General features: G+C 34.4%; 1 protein-coding gene across 2 annotated transcripts in view; it reads right to left on the bottom strand.

Moving 5' to 3' along the window:
- The window catches only part of CWC22 (CWC22 spliceosome associated protein), a 62,370-nt gene that overhangs the window by 3,970 nt on the left and 34,119 nt on the right, over window positions 1-24,281 (bottom strand). For both annotated transcript variants that reach the window (XM_081814042.1, XM_081814043.1), the window contains exons 9-19: window positions 19,753-19,888; window positions 19,450-19,656; window positions 19,279-19,341; window positions 14,683-14,787; window positions 13,294-13,375; window positions 9,490-9,550; window positions 5,724-5,801; window positions 4,905-5,057; window positions 3,330-3,457; window positions 1,500-1,601; window positions 1,184-1,404 (exon numbers count right to left, since the gene is read on the bottom strand). In XM_081814042.1, coding sequence (XP_081670168.1) covers window positions 1,184-1,404; window positions 1,500-1,601; window positions 3,330-3,457; window positions 4,905-5,057; window positions 5,724-5,801; window positions 9,490-9,550; window positions 13,294-13,375; window positions 14,683-14,787; window positions 19,279-19,341; window positions 19,450-19,656; window positions 19,753-19,888 — 1,336 coding nt within the window. The remainder of the gene's footprint in view (window positions 1-1,183; window positions 1,405-1,499; window positions 1,602-3,329; window positions 3,458-4,904; window positions 5,058-5,723; window positions 5,802-9,489; window positions 9,551-13,293; window positions 13,376-14,682; window positions 14,788-19,278; window positions 19,342-19,449; window positions 19,657-19,752; window positions 19,889-24,281) is intronic.

Genomic DNA, 24,281 nt, shown 5'->3' with positions numbered 1-24,281 from the left:
ATTTATAGAAGAGACAACTTCATAAAACAAAAAAAAGGGGGGGGGTAGCAAAAGACTTGAATAGCCACTTAACAAAAGGAAAAATACCCAAATGACCAATAAGAATATAAAACAGTGCTCAACTTCATTAGTGATCAAGAAAATACAAATTAAAACCACAATGCAATACCATTACACATCTACCAGAATGGTTAAAACGAAGAAGATAGCCAACTGAAGGGCTGTGAGGATGGGAGCTACTGGAACTCTCAAACATGGCTGATGGGGGTATAAACTGAAATAACCACTTGCAAAACTGGCAGTTATCTACTAAAGCTAAATACGCACACAATCTACAACCCAGTGATTCCCAGTGATTCTCCAAGTACACACCCAACTGAAATGCACATATGTACATATACATATATCTACCAAGTATGAATAAGAGTATTCACGGGAATACTATTTATAAATCTAAATTGCTGCTGAGTAAAAGGGATGTTAAATAGACTGTAGCATATTCATATAGTGGAAAACTATACAGCAATAAGATTGAATGAACTCTAACTAAATGCAGTATTACAAGTGAATCTCACAAAAGTAATTGTGAAAGATAAGCCAGACATAAAGGAGTTCATAAAACATAGTTATAAAGTTAAAAGCAGGCACAATGAATTACGTAATTACAAATGAGAGCAGAAGCTGCCCTGAGGCAGTGGATGGGAGGAGTGGCAGTAGCTGGTAACTCTGGTTATGGGTAGCTAGCACATGGATGTGTTCTCTTCATGAACATTTACACTTAGGAAGTACGCACTGAATGCATGGCGCATGTCAATAACATAAACCCTCACTAAAGTAAAAAACTAAAATTTCTTTAAAATATAAACACCAGGAAAGCTATAAACTGGATTATAGGCATTATGAATGAACGGTATTTCAGTCATCACTCAAATAAGTATTTGCCAATGAAACATCTTCATTTCTATGAAGGGGATGCCAATAGGTGATCTCAGCATTATAAATGATGCAATTCACTACAGACTCCAGCAGTGATAGATGATCATTTATATTATTAATCGTGGCTTTTAAACAACTGAATCTATAATAATTAAGCAATCAAATTATTTTGTTCCCTTGCTGTAAACATCACCAGCAATATACTTGTTAGAGAAGAGCCCAATCAATTATAAATGACTTTCCATACCTGAGGCAGAGCTCTGACTACTGCTGGATGAAGAATCGCTCTCTTCACTGGAAGACTCTGAACTGCTGTCACTGCTGTCCGAATCAGAGGCGGAGGAGTCAGACTCTGAAGAGGAGGATGCGGAAGAGGAAGAGGAGGGGGAGGATTTATTTGGCTCAACATCTGGTTTCTGTGCCACAATGACCTTTGGTGTATTTTTGAGATGCTCACGCAATTCATCCCTAATTAAAGATATAATCTCTGTTAGTTTCTGCTTCTAAGGCAACTGTGAGATAATTTTATAAGATGAAAATAAAATTCTGAAAATTATCCTTACGTTAAACCTCCAAGACCTATAGAAGTAAAGAAGTTGATGGCAAACCGAGTGTTTCTTGGATTATCTCGGGGTAATAACCCTTCAAAAAATGGCTGTAGGGTTCTAAAACAAGAAAAAATATGAACAAAAGAGAACACATTGCTTAAAGATAAAAAGGCAGTATGCAGTCATTTTTCAGATTTTCTATGTATTATTAAATTACTAAATGAAATACAATTAAGTAAGTGATTTATATCATTTATTAGACTACATGCTATCTAAATGAAATGAGTAGGGTCAAGTCATAATTTACTAAAGTTACAACAGAGGTTTTTTAAGAAAAGATTTATTTATTTATTTATTTGCGAGAGAGCTTGCGCATGTGTGTGCGTGGGGGGCGGGGCCTGAGGGAGAGTGGGAGAGAGAATCTCAGGCACACTCCCCATGGAGTGTAAGGCTCAACACCAGGCTCGATCTCACAACCCTGAGATCATGACCTGAACGGAAACCATGAGTCGGATGCTTAACTGACCGAGCCACCCAGGCACCCACAGAAGTTTTTAAAAACTTTTTTATACATCACACATATTGTAGACTATATAAAATCATACACACATGCATATATATGTAGTATGTGAATGTATATAATAAAGTTGTGTGTGTATATATGTACATATACACACACACACACACACACATACATGCACACACAGTACTGTGCATGGCACTGGGGGATGGGGAAAAGTAGTCAACAAAAGAGTGAAATCATGGATGAAGCCTGCATATAATTATTATTTCTAGGAAGGGGAACAAAAAACATTAACAATATAAGGTGGTTTGGACATGTTGTTCTGAGTACCAATTTGAATGACTAACCAGCAGAGTCAGGACAAACTGTTTCATAGAAAAAGGTGACATATAAGGAGAATAATTAAGAGTTTTGCTGGATAGACCAAGAGAGGGGATTTCTAGCTCTGGAAATGGAGGTAAGGAAGCATGAATGAGTTGAGCAATGTTGGTGCAGGCTGTGGAGAGGGAGGAGATAAACCTGGTGAAGTAGACAGGGACCAATAAGTTAGTCTATGAAGCTAAAGGGAGCAGATGGACTAGCCCAGAGAATGGAAACTGTGGCAAAGAGGAGAGGTAGGCTGAAGAGTAGAGATCATGAAGAGTGAGGCAGAATGAGAAGAAAGTGAGGAGCCACAGTGAGCAAGTGGTCAACTGTGTAAATAAGGCTGGGAAGTCCAGGGGCATGAGGACTGAGAAAAAGTACTTGACTTGGCAGGTAGTCACTAAGAAATCTGAAAGGATGATTCAGCAGTGTGAATACAGTAGAAGTCAATGTGAGTGGCAATGGGTAATCTGAATAAACAGGAAATAAGAAAGCTGAGATAGGGATTACACAATAGTCCTGGAACAAGACTTTCATTCAGTGTAATAATTTGAACAATTACATGACTGGGTCATCTAAATATATTTACAATTATCCATTGATAACAAAGATTAATTAATTTTCTAAGGTTCAAAATTAGGGTTAAAAATGAAAATAAAACTGTAAGTAGTACTCATTATTGGAAAACTCCAGTGAACATACAAAAGAATTTTGTGTGTTCTAACTAAATTAAAAGAGGCATTGATTCTGTGTTTTCTCTACTGCAACTAAAATCCAACATTAAAAACTGCATGTTGTCCTGCGCCACAGAACATGAGATTCAGAGTTGTAATTAGTGGATGAAGAAAGTCCTAGAGGTTTAACTACTGTTTTTACAACCAAGTGTGGACTTATGTTGCTACAATGGAAGAAAATTCCTGAGGACAGTAAGAATAAAAAGTGCATAATGATAAACTTACTCATCCTTTAATCTTGCATTAAGTTTAGGAAGACCCATATATTCACAAAGTTCTTGAAAAAATATTTTAACAAAAATTCTACTGGATGATGTAGTGGTTTCTTCACTTAGCTTTATACATTCAAGAACCTGAAAATTAAAATTAAAAGATAATTTTATTTTGTTCAAAAGACAAAATGACCAACATTTAAAACTCTAAGCATCTCTAAAGAATTATCCGTGAATATCTTTCTTTGTCCTGATAAGTATTACTTCTTGGCAAAGTTTAAGACTACCTCCCTATGCTAATTTTCGTAATGCTAAGATACTACAGAAATAGAGTTCATTCTTTCTTGAGTAATGTGCTTTTTATAGCAGAGATATATTCTACTGTGAGTATATAATGCTGAAGCAAAGATTACTAGCTCCTAAAACTCACTCATCAAAATGTGGATATATATAAGGGTTTGGGGCAAAATGCCACTTAGAGCATTAGGCTATAGTTTTGTGTACTACATATACAATAAGGGTAAAGACAGGAAGAGTGATAGCTTGTTCTGAATACTAAGATTGAGGCTTAAAAACTGAAGCCATAGAGAGATGTTTTAGGACAAATAAAACTAAAAGTAACCTCCAGTCTTTATGAGTTCTGTGTTCCAGGAACCCATCTACTTCAATTGGTTAAAACCTTGATTTCAGTTTCATTCCCAGAGGGAGAAAAAGAAGTAAAAATATTATTATAATCAGGCTCCTAGGTCAGCTTACAAAATGCCTATTAATGCAGCTAGACATACTTAGTACTTATAATATTACAACAATCTAATGTTTATGAGGTCACTTTGCTGCCTCATTCTACCATTAGGTTGTGGTATTCTACAATGTGATCCTCTTCTTTCTTTCCTCTTGGATGTAATTTCTTTCTTTCAACTTCACTTTTCTTATAACGTATCACTTGTTATTTCGTATTGGCGCTATGGGCATATCTTACCTTTTGTATTTCTTATATGGTATGCTTCTTGAAAGCAGAGATCATATATAATTCACTTTGGATGCCCAGTATCTCTCTCAAGTGACTGGGCACATAGCTGGTAACTAAATGAATGGTTGTTGGATGAACAGCAGTTGTACAATAAATGCCAGCTTCGTGAATGCATTTCAAATTCCAATCCAGTATACATCTGTGTATCAAGGATATCTTATCTTGTTCTAAAGAACTGACTACATAATGCATGGACCACCAAGCTATTGATGTATGTGGGTATGAGTGTGTATTCACATGTGCACACCTAGAGAAGATGAAAATCTCTATTTTCCCTGAAAACACCATTAGCCATCACTATTAAAAAGGACTGTGATGTTTGGACTGTTAAAATCACCTAGGATGGTATTTCTTATACTCATGTTATTTACTTAGCTTCTCGATCCCATGTTATATGAATATAACCTCAAAGATAGCCATTACAGTAAAAGTTTGCTATACATTTCATTTTAAAAGTACATTTCCTACATAGGAAAAGTATGGTTATATTATACTTAATACTCTATTCGAGAATAACGGGATTAGGAAGGAAGTATAAATATCAACCCATCTACTTACACTCCATGGAAGTGAATCAGTATATAAAAGGTGAGCAAACATCTTAGCAACATTTCTCAATTTGTTTGTTTCCAAGCGATGGATGGTATCATATTGTTCTTTGAATATACTTTCAAAGGATTCCATGTATTCTTTTTTTAGCATGCAAAATCGCTAATAAATAAAAAAAAATTGAATGTTAGTACCACTAAAAATTGACTCTCAATACCATTATGAGCATATCAGATCCTTCTAAATTTACTGAATCAAAAATTAGTAAATATTTTATATATTATATCACTCAATCTTTTTGTGCTATATGATGGAATGCTTAAAAAAGAAGGTAATATATATCATCCCTATTTACCTGGGGTTTATATGCTAAAACAAAATTATACAAGTAGCTTATCATAGACACATACATTTGCATACTATGTAAATATATTTCTCTGTGGGTAGAGTTTAGATTTAAAAACTTATTTTAGCTCATGCTCTATTTGTGCTGCCTGAACATGTACTTGACTTCAGAAACTGCTTTGAGATTTTGAAATGGCAACATTTAATTGTCCTCTTTGGGAAATTGTTACAAAGCATACAGAATTTCAAAAAGTTCTGGAAGAGTCACATGCAATGTTAAGGCACTACAAAATGAAGTAGGAAAGGAGGAAACTACAGAGGATGGGAAACCTGAGGAAGGGAAGAGCAACGAGCTTTTGGCAAAGATTTGCTATTGTATTAGACAAGACCACAAAGCAGACACATTAATTCACAATATTCATGTTAAGGATTCCCTTAGTGATTCTATTACATTCCAACAAGAAAAATGAGGCTAGAACTCACCCCAGCTAATAAGCCAAAAAATTTCTCATATGTCCTTTGTTGGGCACAACAGTCAAGTATCATGTTGCAGAGTTCTTTCTATTTGGAAAAAAAACTGCATTAATAATTCAGAACAGAATGAATCCATGCTATATGATAATTTATCATAGACAGAGACAGCCTGAATTTTAAATAAGGTTTTAAATACACAAAACTTCCAAAGCTTTGTGAGCTTGTTATTAAGACAAAATTAAAAAATTCAATCTATGTCAAGCCTATAGTTTTTTAAAGCCTTCAGCTTAGCTGACAGTTTCCATAGTCATCCATGCTAATTAGATTACAAAATTCTAAATTCATATTAAGTATGAACCACTTCAAGAAAATCTACTATATGAAACAGATACACCATGAAGAGACTGAATAGACTGTATTCTAAAAAGTTTCTACACAAAATCTTTAAAAATATAGATCATCAATACGCCACCTAACAATTCAGTTATACACCTTTAAACTCAATTATTAAGGAATATATTTAATTAGTATGGAAAAGGTAGAACATGAGTCTTCATAGAAGCATAAATAAGCACAGCTACAACATTAACTTAAATGACACTCTGGTTAATAAAGAAAAAATATTTTTACAAGAACAAAGAAAAAAACACCTCTGTGGCTGGATTTCCCAGCCTCAAAATAAATGTTACGCATATACATCTATCTATTGATAAATCTATACAAATAGATCAAATCATTCCATAACTGCTGGAGTAATATATTGTCTAGTCAGCTATTTATGTGCCTTGAAAACTCCTGTATAAAATTCTGTTGAACTAATAAATGCAAGAGTAAATCCAGGACCAGGAAATACTATCATCACAAATGATTTATAATTTTAAAATACTGTAATGAAATATGTATTGATTATATCAATTTCATAGAAAAGAAAATCAGGCAACATGGACAAATCAATGGAGAGACAAAATGAAAAAAGGCCTAAATTCATTCTCTGACCACTGCTGTAGAACTGACTAAATATCTTTTTCTACAAAACATTTACCAAAAAGTTTAAGATTATTTTTTCCAAATATAGTAACTGTAATGTATTTGTGTTCTATAAACAGAAAATATAATATAATGCATAATATATAAAAATGTATTTATTATATAAAATATAATACATGCCCTTTCAGTTCATTTTTACTTCTATTTAATTTTACCTTTATATTTTCAATTAGCAATTTTGACATTTTGTCATATTTAACAATGTGAGATGCAACCTAAGTAAATATTGTAAATATTTTTAAAACTTAGGTCTATCTATATTTACTGCATATATCTATGCGCAAGAGGGAGGAAAAGGGTCCCAAAGAAGCACAGAACAGGTACTCTAGAACTGTGCTGTCTAGCATGGTAACCCTTAGCTAATTAGTTAAATAACATTACATAAAATTAAAATTTTTGTTCTTTGGTCATACCAGCCACATTTTCAGTACTCAAAAGCCACATGTGACTAGTGGCTACTATATTAGACCGCGTGGAATACAAATATTTTCATCACTGCAGAAAGTTCTATTGGTTGCGCTGTTCTGGAAGTTAATAATCTACTTATAAAACAATCTACTCAAAAAGCCTTACTTAATCACAATATTAAGTTGTTTCTAGATGTCGTTACATTGCTAAATTATTTTTTTATGATTAGTCACAAATCACCTCAATTAAAAAAAATGCTTATTAATGTGTAAGTTCTGGAAAAATGTACTTTGTCAAAATTTAATATAGTACTAAAAAGTTAAAATGAGGTTTTTCTGAGTTCTGCCATATTGTGTTAATTTGATATATTAAAATGCATTTTCAACTCTTTCTACTAACATTGTATTTTACAATAACATAACAGTTAATCAGGTTTTAAACAACATAACATGGTAATATGCTGACAGCATTGCTAATAAAGCCAGTGCTACTTATAAAACAAATCACTTTCTTCCCTAGACTAAATGCAATTATAAGAGTTATTCCCTGTGGCCTATAATAATTAAATATTTTAACATTTTAATTAAATATTATAGCCATTTTAGGAGAGTCTTTTGAGTGCATGAAAATAGATGCACTAAGACATTCTTCCAACTATCAAAATATGTTGAGGTTAGTTCTAGAACAACTATCCTCTGAATTAATATTAATAAAAGTTATAATGACTTAATTATACTCCTCAAATAATGTGACAAGATCATATAGTAATTTCAGTTTCAATTATAATTTTAAAGGTTAATTCACTAATTTATTTCCTTTCAAAAGTGAACACATCAAGTGCACCCAGGGTACAAATAGGTACACTGTTTCTAATATACCAGCAAACAAACTTTAAGAGGGAAAAAAGAACTTTCATTTCTTCTCAAAATTACATACCATGGCATTTCAAGAAGAAATCCATAATCTAGAAAAAGTCTGGTAAACTTTTTCAATCGAAGGCCAGATAGTAAATATTTTAGGCTTTAGAGGCTATAAGATGTCTGTCGCAACCAGTCAATTCTGCTGCCATAAGGTGAAAACAGCTATACACAATACACCCACCAATGGGCATGGCTGTATTCCAATAAAATTTTATTTTTTTAAATTTTTATTTATTTATTTTTAAAGATTTTATTTATTAATTTGACAAAGAGAGACACAGCGAGAGAGGGAACACAAGCAGGGGGAGTGGGAGAGGGAGAAGCAGGCTTCCCATGGAGCGGGGAGCCCGATGCGGGGCTCGATCCCAGGAGCCCGGGATCATGACCCGAGCCGAAGGCAGATGCTTAACGACTGAGCCACCCAGGCACCCCTCCAATAAAATTTTAATTAGAAAAATGGGTAGTGGGCTGGGCCACAGTCTGCCAATCCCCGTAACAGATCATATTTAAAGCCTTAAAACAAAGCACCTACACCTAATAGTAACAGCTCAGATAGTCAAGATCTTTTAGAAATAGAAACAGCCTAGAGTTGATCTATTCACTGTGGCATCTGTGCTGGGTCTACCATGTGTAAACCAGGGTGTGAAAAACAAAACCCCAAAAGTCTTGGCTCAGGTTCCAAGGATTTAAAATGTAGATGGGCAGGGAGCAATGTAGATAAGAATGCAACTATAAAAAACACCCAAGACAATCTACTCAATCCAGTCTTTATTATTTTTGTCATTAGGGTTCTATAATACTTTGAACAGTGAAGTATATACTAAGTTATAAGATTATGAGTCCCCTGGACTAAGAGGGGGCTGATATGTACTGGATTACTGAATCCCTGATACCCTGTAGAGAGTCTGATATGTAGTATATGCTGAATACATTTTGTTGAATTAATGAATGAAAAAAAAAATGACAGATTCTTCTATATCCAATTAAAACAATGTAACAACATGTATGGTGATCATTACAATTTCTACCACAAAAGAATGTTTTAGTGCATTAAGAAGATGGAGTAGGCAATTCATTAAGGAACAAATTTCCTATTGTATTTTAAGCCACCATTTGATTTATAGGCAACCACTCAGAAATTCATGTAAAGTGCAGTGGTTCAGAGACTTCCTCCTTTTCCCACATCCCATTTGAGCAGTCCATTTAATTCACTGCAATGAGTAGCATTTATGAGGCACCCCAGAACTAAGTTTTAAGTTATTTTAAAATTTTAGAATAGCTACATTAAAAAATGAATATTCAATACTGAGTTATTTCAATTCATAAAGCCTATATTAACTGTCTTAAACATTTTTATAACCAATATTATTTCCTAATAGAAGAAAAAAATATTAACTTACTGTTTGGCTCTCAGGGAACTCCATTTTCAGCAATTTGTGAGCACATTCTTCAAAATCTAAACTGTAGAGATAAAATAAGTTAAAAACTTGCAGCATTGTTAAACTATAGCACTCTTTTATAAACAAGGATCTCACTTTAATAATTGTTTAAAATAACTTTTTTATTGTAACTTCACAGTACTGTATCATGTATATAGAAAAGAAATAGCTCTTAATTCTACAAAGAATGAAGTACTGAGATGTACTACAAGGATGAACTCTGATTTATGTGAAGTGAAAAAGTCAGATATAAAAGACCACATACAGTTTGATTCCATTTATATAAGCTGTCCAGAATGAGCAAATATATAGACAGAAAGTAGACAAATTTTTATGACATTGCTAAATATTTCCACTTATCTCTGACCCAAGTCAGTAAGAGGTAAAAGATGCCCCAGAGCCCAGCATGACATCTAGTGCTTAATCACCACATTTATAAGTTATCATGATTCATACCCAACCACAGTGCTTCTACATTTTCAAAAACTAAGTATAAAAATAGTAAATAACCAAAATCACTTACAAGGAAAAATAATTTGCTTTTATACAACATTCATGTAAGTTTCATTAAAAATATTTCCAATATACTTAAGAAAATTATCAAATTTAATGTGAGCTCAATACAGGAATAATACTAATATATTTGTACTTTTTGTAGAATGTTCAAACCTTCATTCTTTTGATAAAAGCAGTATAAAATAATCAACCACTGAAATAGAATGACTATGAATTTAGTTTTATAGTTCATCTGATTCCTCAGCTTCTGATACTTACTGAGTTTCATAAGCACAATAGAGTAATAACTCAGAATGGTACAATGTAATGGAATTTAAAAAAACAAACTAAAATGAAGAAAGAAATATGTCAGAAAGAGCTTTTGCAACAGGTGATATTAAACAATATCTGGCACTAAGATTAAAATATTAAACTGTAGTTGATAAACTTCAACAATATAGCAATATTACCAAAAAGTATTTTGAAAGATGTTGACATTTTCTTTTCTAGTTTTAATTTTTTTTAAGAACACAATTAGTATGCAGGAAAAAACCCTGCAATTTCTGAAAAATAAGTCAATCAATTAATAAAAATATTTTATAACTTTCAGTTTATCTAGTAAGTACCATTGAGAAAGTTAGCTGTATGATAGTCTATTTTCCTTGTTCTTATTTTAAAAGTATTTGGTAACTTCCTATACCAAGATTGTTTTGAAGTTGTACTAAATGTAAATATTAAATGAATTAAATTTGCTTGTTGTTTCAGTTATCTTAGGTTGCTAAATCAAATGATTTCAGGTTTAACACAAATAAATAGCGACTGAGGGAAGGGTAAAGAAAAATGATTTTACACGATGCTAGTTTCGCAGCTGTGTTTACACATGGTTTTGTTGATGTTTCCAATCTAAGAAATTTTGGTGGGAAAACGATAAACCCACCTCCCTCTGATGCTACAGCTTCAATAATGCAAAGTCAGAGTGGAACATCATTTGAAAGCAAGAACAAACAGGAATGTTTACTTTTTAGTAACAAAACCAACTGTATAATTTTATGTTTTGTGTAAATGAGAGAGGGTCATTTAGGAGCCAGGATAGTAAGAAGGTAAGAGTACAGGTGAGATGAGTCAACAAGTCTAAAAGGAAAGAAATTAAAAAAATAAAATCACCACACAGTTCAGTTGTCGCCCTTTTGTTTGCAAGATTTCCAAAAGCAAAGTGTATAAAGTGCCCTCACTGCCATCTGACTTGATGATTATATTCCATTCTTGATTTATATTATACTTGGTTCAGATTGGTATACTGTAAACATAAGACTTTCGAAAAACATAAAAAACTGGAAAACACAGACACAAAAAAATCTGTAATCCAATCTCCTCTCAAGACTACCACTGTTGATATGTTAATGTATCACTTTTAGAATCTGTCTACCTATTTAAACAGTTAATACTACTGGTACAGTACTATAGTGTCTATGCAGTTTTTGCCCCATTTCACATTAAGTCAGACCACTCGCCCACATCAGTAACAATTCCCACATTAGCCTAACTTTCAATGGTGGCATAAACTGGACATTTGATTATTTGTATTGGACAAGATGGTCTTTTTTTCTTTGTACTGAATAATTCTATATATAATTCTGTCAATTTCTATTTCTTTAAGAAATATAATGAAAAAGAGTGGTCAAATGGCATGGACATTAAGTCCCTGATTCATGTTACTAAAAGGCTTTCCATAAAGAGCTTATCAATTTAAATTACCGCCAATAATGTTTACCTGTATCTCAGTAAAATCATTAATACTGAGTACTGCTGCTTTGAAAAAAAAATTAAAGTAAATCACTTCAGCTGTTTTAATGACCAATAATAGCACTTACTAGTCTAGAGTGATATTTGTTCAATAACTTTATAATTCAGGATCCCATTACATGACTCCCTCAACCATCTGTCCTTTAAACATCTGTCTTTGTGGTTCTTTCTAAAATATGTATGAGATTTTAAGTCTAGTAAACTATGTCATATATAAATTATTTTTACTAGACATTCAGGGGCTCAGAAGTCTTAACGAATACCAACACATAAAACAGTACTGCTGTTACTAGAGTTGGTACTACTTGGTAATCATGATTGTCACCTGTCTGATGCTTTCATTTTTCAAATCTTTTGTGTGGTTCAAGGATTATCAAGGTTTGGTAAACTAAAAAAACAGTTTCCTTTAAATAGTTATCCAAACAGCTCCATTGTAACTCTTCAAAGTTAATGTTAACAGCAATATTAAAACAGTGAATCTGCTGTTTACAACAGATTACTGCTGAATTTCTAGAAAAGGATAAATGAAAGGTCAAACTAAAGTTTTACCTAAAACAAAAACTTCTCATGTTTCACTTTGTTTGTATGAAAAAATAGTTAATAGATTTTTCTTTCATGCGAAAGGCAAAGAAATAGGTAAGGATAAACCAAAAATATTTCTAGCCAATGTTTTGTTTTTTAACATTTCCCTTTCTGAAGATGAATCTAAGCCAAAAAGTTTTCAGACAGAATAAAAACAGGATGACTCCTACGTATGAATCATTTTTGCTATTACATCATACTAAATGGAAATATACAAAACCTAGTAAGAAAACGAAACTGAGAAAACATTCCTCCTCCGGTGCAAAATGTAAACACTGTGCCCATTAAATCAATAGGCTGATTCGCATAAAAAACAACAGATGTACTAAGCATTTAATATTTCACTTATTTCTCTTCCAAACCAAACTCACAGCCTTCAAAGGGAATAGGATATTCACATGACATCACAGTAGTTCTTACTTAACATTACTTCAAAGGGTCCTCAAAACCTTCCTATTTCCATTTATATTCATTTCCATTTGCACACACAAAAAAATCAGTGTCCAAAAGTTATCATAAAAGTACTTCTATGCTTAGAATCAGAATTAGAAACCAAATTAAAAAAATATTAAATTTCCACTATAATTATATACTGTGCCAGCTCTATAACACAGAGTTGTCTTCAGCTTTTTATTAGTGATATTTAACTATAAGGAATGACACAGTTAAAAAAAACCCATTTAATTATGTAACACAATTAGACCTTCCAAATAAAGATAATTTTCTCCTGAAGCAAAGAACCAACAGCAGGGATCTATGAAGTTGGGCAGGTAGTTTGAGAATTCCTGAAATGGTATCTAGTTTTCTGTCATCAGATTCTAAAAATCCCATCTTCTTGTCCATCCCCTATGCAAAATAAGGATCAACTGAACTACAGTATCTTACCTTGACTGAATAGCAAGATAAATTGTACGACGAAATGAGACTAGATTAATTTCTGTTTTGTCATGAATAGTCACTTTTTGTCCTGAAAGAAATTAAACATAATAAAATTACGAGACTACAAAAATAAATGTGAAGGACTGAAGATGTATCTCTAGATAATAATTTTTCATAAATATTTAGAATCTATGAGTTTAACAATAATGCTCTTTTCTACAGTGTAAAATAGTATTTGCAGAGCTCAAAGTAACCATTTCCAGTCTTCTGCCATATCTTAGAGTATTTTAATAACTTTTGTCAGTTCAAAGAAGTCCAGAATCATGCCAGAAATATTTTTGTTTCTGTGTTGCCTGCTCATTTAGACATTATAAAAGGCAGCACTCATGCTGTTGTTTGGTAAAATACTATTTCTAGAATTATAAACAGTATCTTGATAATTTGGAAGGACTGTAAATTATGGATAGAAAATCAGTTTCAGAGAACACTGGGTCATCATGGCAGACTAGATGGGTCCAATATAAATATGTGTATTTATCAAAATTTTCTCTTATCTAATGCAGGACAATTTCCCCTATAAATATTTAGTAGTTCTTATTTGAACTGTATTTTCACATAAAACAAAGAAATTCTAAAGTTAAATATAGTACATAGTCAGGAAATGTTTTAAGTAAGAAAGACACTGGAAAAAAAATTTGAATTTATTTTTATAAAATATGTTGTAGAAGAATAATTACACTTTAGGACAGAACTAAAGTAGATTATGTCCTAAAAGGGAAAGATATACTCTTAATATTTTCAAATATGCAATATAAGTAAATAATGACCAGTCTTACGTATGTTTTGATGTTTTAACTAAGACTTAAATAAAATAAAGTTCTGAGCTTATTTTTCTGTGAAATAAAGTAATCAAAGCTGAAGAAGAACATTATGCCTGATTTGTGCAAACACAGCTTTTGGCCTCCCCACTCTATGTTGCCAAAATGAATAGCAAATACCTATCCACATTCATCTGTCACATTCATGTCGGGTTGCAGAAATCACATGCACTCAACACGAATGCATCTTTTTCATGGGTTATAATCAAAGGCATAAAATGTCAAATTGAAATTATGCTGATTATCATTAAAAAATGATTTCCTTCTTTAACACTTTTAGAGCACGGTTTTTCAACCTTAGCAATACTGGTATTTTGGGCTAGATAATACTCTGTTGTGGTGGGGGCAGTCTTGTGACTTGTAGGATGTTTAACAGCATTCCCAGCCTTCACCCACTAGATGCCAGTAGCAGCCCCCAGCCCTCCACAGGTTGGGAACCACTATTTTAGAGGATTACATTAGAATTAATTTAATTTCAGAGTATTTTACAGTATTACTTGAATCAGCTAACTTTTACCTTCTTCATCTTCTTCTCCCTCTTCGTCCTCTTCTTCCTCTTCCTCTTCACTACTTCCAGCATCTTGGTCTGTGTTTGAGTCACTATCTCCCTCATCAAGAATTTCTATCAGAACAAAGTATGGGAAAATATTAATGAGCAAGTGATACACATGAATCTCATTCTGAGAAGATAATTCTCAGTTTGCCAAAATCCATAGTGGCTACAGTTTATCACCAACGAAGTGAGCACAGGGGTCTCATGTTATTGCCTAGGTGGTCAGAGAGCCATACATATCATTCTTCTGCCAAGTAGAAAATGGTCATAAAATAAGGAAGGGATGAGAAGAACAACAACAAAAAAAGTAGATGAAGGTTTTCCAAAAGAGCAAGAGCACCGGAAAAACAAATTATGAATGGAAACTAGTATACTGGAGTCAAAATATTATTAGTTCAGCATCAGAAAGGATATAGTCTATTATACAAAGCTAAGGCTAGATATAGAAAATAAGAATTTAGGCTGTGAAAGACAAAGAAGGGAGAAAAAATAATTGCATAATTTAGTGTTTACTTTAAATAAACAGTAATGAGATTTTTATTCTAATGTATACCTATTGAATAGAACATTACAATTAATCTCAAGACTTTCCACATGTAAACAGAAACAGAAGTTTAAAAGCCTTTTAAAAAATTGGTAAGATGAACACTTCACTGGAAAATCACTTCTTAAAATACAACTTACATCTAGAACTGTATGAAAACAGCAATGTAAATAAGAGACTACATAAAGCTAGTCATCATATTAATAGTTAACAAGTGAAAAAAAACTAGTTATATTTCGCCCAATGGTTTGTGCTCTGTTGATCTGATAAAAGATTTTACAAACCTGGCTAACACTCCACTTTTGCATTTCTTCTAAAATCAGAGTTTTTTAGATAAAGTTTTAGGGGGGCACCTGGGTGGCTCAGTCGTTAAGTGTCTGCCTTTGGCTCAGGTCATGATCCCAGGGTCCTGGGATCAAGCCCTGCATCAGGCTCCCTGCTCAGCAGGAAGCTTGCTTCTCCCTCTCCCACTCCACCTGTTTGTGTTCCTTCTCTCACTGTGTCTCTCTGTCAGATAAAATAAAATCTTAAAAAAAAAAAAAAAAGATAAAGTTTTAGGGTGAACTTACTTTTAGGGAAATTCTAATTTCTTATATTTAACTGAGCACTATAAATCAGGAGTCACATATAATATTTAATGCTAGCAGAAAACTTCATACTGTGAAAAATAAATCATTTTATTAAAACGAAGAGTTGTCATTCAGCCCTTAGCTGACAAACAAATCCCAAGAATATCTCTAACAAATGTGACTTCAAGAAATAATGTAAAGTGTCTAGTTTCCTATTACATAATATAGCTTAGACAGACTTTTAAGAGAGGAAACTATTTAGTATTCAATAGTAGGAAGACAGGCACTCCTGCTGTCTTCCCAAATGCTGTAAGACCTAAAACACAAGTGCACCTGGGTCACGCTAAGGTGCTAATTACTAAAGCTGTGCCCACTTCCTGCTGTGGCCATTTTTTTATGCCAGTTCTAGAAGAATATTTTATGAAAGAATGAAGGTCAAATGAATTGTCTGGTCGTTTACATCATCCTCTCCTCATCTCTCCACTTGAGAATCTACTTACTGAAATCACTTAGGCAATGACAACTGGATTTCATTAACTGAATGAAGCAGCGGTTTCAAGGTATGATGTAAGTCCCCGGGGGATCAGTGAGACCTGTCAGGTGGTCTGTGAGGTCACAACTATTTTCATAACAACATCCAGACATTACCTGCCTTTCCGCTGTGCTACCATCTACAAGCATCCAAAAGCAATGGGAGTTGAAGCTGCTGCAATCTGAGCACAAATCAAGCACCAAACTGAACCAGCCATCACTTGCTCTTTACTGCCATGTTCTTGGAGGCAGGAAAAGAGTTAGTTTGACCTGAGGATGCCCTTGAGGAAGAAGTAGAAAACTGCTAATTTCACTGAAGCTCAGCCCTAAAGTGTAAGCATATATAATCATCTGAGTAGCAAAACATGAATTCATACATAGCCCTTCTGTTAAAGACAGATGCACAATGGTGATGGTTATCTCAAAGAAAAGCACTTGTGCTACTCTTTGACTTGCAAGGTCAATTAGTGATGTTTTCCATTTTTACTTGAAAGAATGGTTGGCAAACTATAGTTGTTAGGAATCTGGCAGACATTTTCTCAAATATAAACAAAGTGAGACTGTCACTTCAACAAAATAATTAACAGTATTTACTACCATGATAAAAAAGGGAGTTCTCAAGAGAAAATTAGAACTTTGGAGAACTTGGATCCATTCCTGTGAGGTTGATAGCTTCCCAATACTTAGACTTCTCTGATGAGGTAGGTGGCAATACTAATAAATGTGATTTCTTGATATCATGTTAATGTGTTAATTTAATTTTGATAATGTTGACATGTTAACACTTAGAAGATATGCATAACTGAGTGAACTGATATTTTCTAAATGACCAATGGAATATGTTGCAAAATCCTGCATGGGTAAAAGATCCATTCAAAGTGACAGGCCAATGGCTTTTGATGTAACAGAGCATGAAAATTCAAGAATATTGTTTCAGGTTTCACACTGCAATTAATCTTTAAGAAACAATTAGCTTTTAAATACTGGCATAGTATTAACAAAGAATATACACACTATCTAAAAAGGTTATTAAAATACCTCTCTCTTTTCCAAATACATATTATCCATGAGGCTAAATTTTCTTCATATACTTCAATGAAAACAACCTATTGCAAGAGACTGAAATCACAAATAATATGAAAATCCATCTCCTATTAAGTCAGATATTAAATTGTATCAAGTATACAAAACATGCCATTTTTCTTAAATTTCTTTGTTTCAGAAAGTAGTTATTTTCATAAAAGTATATAATGTATAACACTGTTTATTACTGTTAATTTGAAATAATTTGATAAATGTTTTTAATATTCTCAGTTTTAATTGCTAATGAAGTAAATGTCAATAGATGTAACCCACACAAACAAAAGCTCTTTGGAGTCCTAAATAATTTTCAAGAGTATAAAGGGAACTTAAGTTCAGAGAGTTTAGGTGCTATAATAAAGAAAAGTACTACTTTCCTAGCATTGCTCAACCACCGTTGGCCTAAAGAAATGGATGTGGAGTTTCCAAGTTAAAAGAAAAAAAAAATCATACTAGGTATGATAAAAATTCCATAAAACCATTTAGAATCTTTGAGTGATACTGCAGAAAAAGAAGTTCATAAGAAGGTAAAATAGGTCTGAGGAATTCTCCATGTCTAGAAACTAAATTGTAATAGCAAAAGGAATCTGGCTATTGTAGTGAAATGTCCCTAGGAAACTGGCACCTAAGGAGAGCAATCTCTTTATTGTACCAGATTTTTAGAATAATGTATAGAAATGGAAAGCTGCTTACACCTTACTTTCTACTTCATTCTACTTCCAAGCCTGACTGAAGCACAGAATGGAGGAAGTGACCAGAGCTCTAGGCCTCCTGCTGTCTTCCTGAGAGCTTTCAGAACAGTAAGTACTTCTCACATAAAATCACAACTCAAGGGAAACGAACTTATAAAATTATAATTATAATAGAATAACATAGGTATCCCTGAAAATTAACTTTAGAAATGATACAAATGTCAAAAAAAAAAGCATCGCCTAAATACTTGCTCTATGATAATACAAAGCACTGTATTTTATTTATTCTTAAACAAACAAGTAACATTTACTTCAAACAAGTAATTTGTGCCAAGTCACTTAGCTAGTAATGGCACAGACAAAATACAAACCAAAGTCTGTCCAAAGTTAGTGCTTATAATATATTGATGACATACAAATGATAATAATAATCAATTTATTAATTTATTGAGCACTGATAGCCTATCTGGAATTGTCATTGATTTTATCAGGATATCAACCTGCTCTGAAGAAATAATAAAATACTGTACTTTATAATAAAAGTATAGCATCTAGTTGAATATTACATTGGACACCAATTTAAGCACCAATTCTTAAGTGGTAGTGAACTTAAAATAAGGGCCACTAGTAATATAGGAACATTTCTTTTTTTTTTTTTTAAGATTTATTTATTTATTTTAGAGAGAGAAAGCAAGAGAGAGAGAGAGACAGAGAGAGCATGTGTGCAGACAGAGGGGCAGAAGGAGAGGGAAAGAATCTCAAGCAGACTCCCTGCTGAGCCTACCACAAGGCTCAATCTCAGGACCCTGAGATGATTACCTGAGCCGAAACTGAGTCAGATGCTCAACCGATTGAGCCACCCAGGCGACCTTATATAGACATTTCTTAAGAGGAATGAGACTTAAGGGCTGTATAATTTAAATAGAGGGAAAGAGGAGAGGGACAATGAGGTAAATAATTTAGAATGAAGTAATACCACAAACAAGCACCAGACAGAAAAATAATGCATGGGAAAATGGTGAATAGAATGGCTTCATAATAGCAGAGATTTCATTAGGTCAGTGATCTAAACCTTTCTATCAGTATTATATAACTACATGAATTGCTTCTACTTACCCAAAATAGATTATAAAATTGTATATACCTTTCTTAATAGCTTTGTACTTCTCTTCATTCTCCATAAAATTAGGATCCATCTTGAAAACATCTTAAAAAGATAAATTAAAAATTGTTTATTTTCTATATTTACATTTGTTGGTGCCCCACTTCCCAACTCACCCTGTACCCAGCCCACCCCTCCCCAACTCAGACTCACTAAGAACATCTTCTGGATTATAGTCATCCTCCAGAGGGAGCATATGGGTGAACTGATCATCTTCTTCCACTAAGTCAAGTCCTTCTAGGATAACAGGGTGGTCCTTGAATCCATCCTTCCGTACAGCAAACATCACTTCAATCATATACTGAACCCTTTTGTCAATTTCAGACTCATGGAGAATGTTTCGGAGGCGCTCAAATATAGCTAAAGTTAAAATGAAAGAAAAAAGCAATAAAATAAGCAAAAGATATTATAATACTCAAACAAAAGCTCAATATCAAGCCAAGGGCTTATAGTTACCATTGATTCCTCTTGGTGACACTTGTGTTAATTTGAGGCCACATTCCTTGAGAAAACCAATAGCTACTTCAACACTATCATCTGTTGGTCTTTCCAGGAGCAAAGTGAGCATCTCTAGGCATAAAACTTCATGTGCCTTAAACAGATTGAAGACATATGGAATTGAGAAAATACTTTTACATATATTAACCTACTATTGATAGTAATTTAAAAAATTAGCAAATCTGGTTTTTGCAGCAATAACATTATACACATGATGAGCAAAGTTTTTAGAATACATACAGAAATACTCCAAATATGGGATACAATTTTTCTTTCACTCTCATTATGTCTGTTAAAAATTTCCAGGTGATTGTTCCAAAAATCTAAATTGATTACATTAAATACACCTATTTATTTCCAGAAGAAATAATTCTTATACATTATTATAATAGCTACAGGAAATGCCATAATTAGCTTCAAAATAGAAGTTAAAAATTAAACTACACTTTTTCTAATGCCCTTCTTCACAACCATAACTCTCTATATCCATTTCCTAGTTCGTTCTATCAGCAATTCTGTTATACAGCAAATAGTTCTTAAATTACATGAATAATTTTATCAGAAAATAACTGTGTCTGGAACTCAAGGACAGTTTGGAAACACTTCCCTCTTTTTTCTTTTTCTTTACTAAATAAAGTTATTGACACTCGCCATGTTCAAAAATTAATACTTAAAAACAATGCCAGGTAGGGTGCGAATAAAAGTCTACTGAGCAGCTTTGCTGTGAAAAGGAAATGTACTAGGAAGCATTTTCAAGACACTGTATGTATGCCTTCCTAAGGTCGGATACTTCTTTGAGATGGGGAAGGAAACAGTCTAAGTCTTAACTCAGGAAAATATCCTTTCCATTGAGCACAACATCAAAAATACATATTGCTTTTATTTTGTGGGATGGTGGGAAGGTCTAACAATCTTACATCAGTGATAAGAAAATATTGCCCTGGAGGAGGCGCAAGATGGTGGAGGAGTAGGAGACATAAATTTCGTCTGGTCCCAGGAATTCAGCTAGATAGGTATCAAGCCATTCTAAACACCTAACGAACTCAACAGGAGATCGAAGAAAAGAATAGCAGCAACTCTCTGAACAGAAAAGTGACCACTTTCTGGAAGGTAGGACGTGCAGAGAAGTGAATCCGAGGCAATATACAGGAAGATAGACCACAGGGGAAGGGAGCCTCCGTCAGCCCCTATAGGCAAGTGATAGAGCAGAGGAGCACAAAATCAGAACTTCTAGAAGACTGCTCCGCTGAGGGACATCGATCCAGTGGCTAAGTAGGAGATGGAACCCTCGCTTGGACACTGTGGTCTCAGGACTCTCGGAGTCACAGAAAGACCGGGGGTGCCTGAGTGCGGCAGAGCTCCCAGGTATCAGAGCGGGAAAGCCAGCTGCAGAGATGGAGCTGAGGAGCGGGCTCTCAGCTTGGGGCTGCCATAAACCGTGATCCGTGGCACAGTCGGGCCACTGCTCTTCCAGCAGGGATCCAACAAGCGGCAGATCTGGGGAGACTCCCCTTCTTCTCCCAGGAAAAGTGGCGTGGGAACACACCGCAGGAATCTGCTGGGTTTGGAGACTCCAAATGGGGTCTGGTGCCAGAGATAGTGGCTGGGTGAGGAGAGAGTGCCGCCAGAGACCAGGGAAATGGGAGTGATTGACTGATTTTCTCTGGGGGCTCACTGAGGAGTGGGGACCTGAGTTCTCGGCTCCTCTGGGCCAGAGATTGGGAGGACACCATTTTCACTCTCGTCCTCCAAAGCTGTACAGAAAGCTTGCAAGGAACAAAAGCTACCAAGAGCAAACCCGAGCAGATTACTTAGCCCGGCCCGGCAAGGGCAGGGCAATTCTGCCTCTGGCAAAGACATTTGAGAATCACTGCAACAGGTCCCTCCCCCAGAAGATCAGCAAGAACAGCAAGCCAAGACCAAGTTTACCGATCAATGAGAACAGCAGAACTCCAGCACTAGGGGAATACTGCACATAGAATTCATGGCTTTTTTTCCCACAATTCTTTAGTCTTTCAAAGTTAATTTTTTAAATTTTCTTTTCCTATTTTTTTTTTGAATTTTTCTTTTTCCCTTTTTCAACCAACATCTTATCAATTCCTTTTTTAAAAATCTTTTTTCTTTTCTTTTTTTTTTTTTTAAGATTTTATTTATTTATTTGACAGAGAGAGACACAGCGAGAGAGGGAACACAAGCAGGGGGAGTGGTAGAGGGAGAAGCAGGCTTCCCGCCAAGCAGGGAGCCCGATGCGGGGCTCGATCCCAGGACCCTGGGATCCTGACCTGAGCTGAAGGCAGCCGCTTAACCGACTGAGCCACCCAAGTGCCCCTAAAAATCTTTTTTATTTTTCACTTTTAGAGTCATGTTCTATCCCTTCATTGCAGTTAACCTTATTTTTGGTCTCTATATATAAGTTGTTCTCTCTTTAAAATTTTGGGATACAGTTTCTTCTGACAGACCAAAATATACTCTAAATCTCTAGCGTATGGCTTTGTTCTAGTCTCCTGCCTGATCACATTTTCTCCCTTTTATTTTTCTTTTTAATTTCTCTTCTTTCTTTTTCCAAACAACTTATCTTATCAATTCCTTTTATAAAATTTTTTATAATTTTCATCTTTACAGCCATATTCCATCAGTTCATCATATTCACCCTTATTTTTGTACATATATAAATTTTTCTTTAAAATTTTGGGAGGCACTTTCTTCTAACAGACCAAAATACACCCAAAATCTAGTGTGTGGCACTGATCTATGCACCAGCCTGATCATAGTTGACCATATTCTTTTTTTTTTTTTTTTTTTCTTTCTTTCCCTTTCTTTTCCCCTGGTTTCAGGTCTCTTCTGATTTGTTTAGTGTATATTTTTCGGGAGTCAATGGTACCCTGTTAGCATTTTGTTCTCTCATTCATCTATTCTCCTCTGGACAAAACAACGGAAAAACTCACCTCAAAAAAAAAGAACAAGAGGCAGTACCGACTGCCAGGGACCTAATCAATACGCACATTAGTAAGATGTCGGAACTAGAGTTCAGAATAACGATTATAAAGATACTAGCTAGGCTTGAAAAAAGCATGGAAGATATTAGAGAAGCGCTTTCTGGAGAAATAAAATAACAAATCTAACCCAGTCGAAATCAAAAAGGCTATTAATGAGGTGCAATAAAAAATGGAGGCTCTTACTGCTAGGATAAATGAGACAAAAGAGGGAATTAATGATATAGAATACCAATTAATGGAGAATAAAGAAGCTGAGAAAAAGAGAGATAAACAGCTACTGGATCACGAGGGCAGAATTTGAGAGATATGTGATACCATAAGATGAAACAATATTAGAATAATTGGGATCCCAGAAGAAGAACTAGGAGAGAGGGGGGCAGAAGGTATATTGGAGCAAATAATAGTGGAAAATTTCCCTAATTTGGGGAAGGAAACAGGCATCAAAATCCAGGAGGCACAGAAAACTCCTCTCAAAATCAACAAAAATAGGTCAACACCCCGACATCTAATAGTAAAACTACAAGTCTCACAGACAAAGAGAAAATCCTGAAAGCAGCTCAAGACAAGAGGTCTGTAACCTACAATGGTAGAAACATTAAATTGGCAGCAAACCTATCCACAGAGACCTGGCAGACCAGAAAGGACTGGCAGGATATATTCAGAGCACTAAATGAGAAAAATATGCAGCCAAGAATACTATATCCAGCTAGGCTGTCATTGAAAATACAAGGAGAGATCAAAAGCTTCCAGGACAAACAAAAACTAAAAGAATTTGCAAACACCAAACCAGCCCTACGAGAAATATTGAAAGGGGTCCTCTAAGCAAAGAGAGAGCCTAAAAGTAACATAGACCAGAAAGGAATAGAGACAATATACAGTAACAGTCATTTTACAGGCAATACAATGGCACTAAATTCATATCTTTCAATAGTTACCCTGAATGTAAATGGGCTAAATACCCCAATCAGAAACACAGGGTAGCAGATTGGATAAAAAAACAAGACCCATCTATATGCTGCCTGCAAAAGACTCATTTTAGACCCAAAGACACTTCCAGATTGAAAGTGAGGGGGTGGAAAACCATGTACCATGTTAATGGACATCAAAAGAAAGCTGGGATGGCAATCCTTATATCAGACAAATTAGATTTTAAACCAAACACTATAATAAGAGATGAGGAAGGACACTATATTCTACTTAAAGGGTCTATCGAACAAGAAGATCTAACAACTGTAAATATCTATGCCCCTAACATGGGAGTAGCCAATTATATAAGCCAATTAATAACAAAATCAAAGAAACACATTGACAACAATACAATAATAGCAGGGGACTTCAACACCCCCCCCCCCTCACTGAAATGGACAGATCATCTAAGCAAAAGATCAAGAAGGAAATAAAGGCTTTAAATGACACACTGGACCAGATGGACTTCAGAGATATATTCAGAACATTCCATCCCAAAGCAACAGAATACACATTCTTCTCTAG

This window comes from Leptonychotes weddellii, chromosome 3 (genome assembly GCF_054177405.1).
Source record: "Leptonychotes weddellii isolate Sample4059 chromosome 3, ASM5417740v2, whole genome shotgun sequence".
NCBI lineage: Eukaryota > Metazoa > Chordata > Mammalia > Carnivora > Phocidae > Leptonychotes > Leptonychotes weddellii.
This window is presented reverse-complemented; position numbering and strand designations above follow the sequence as displayed.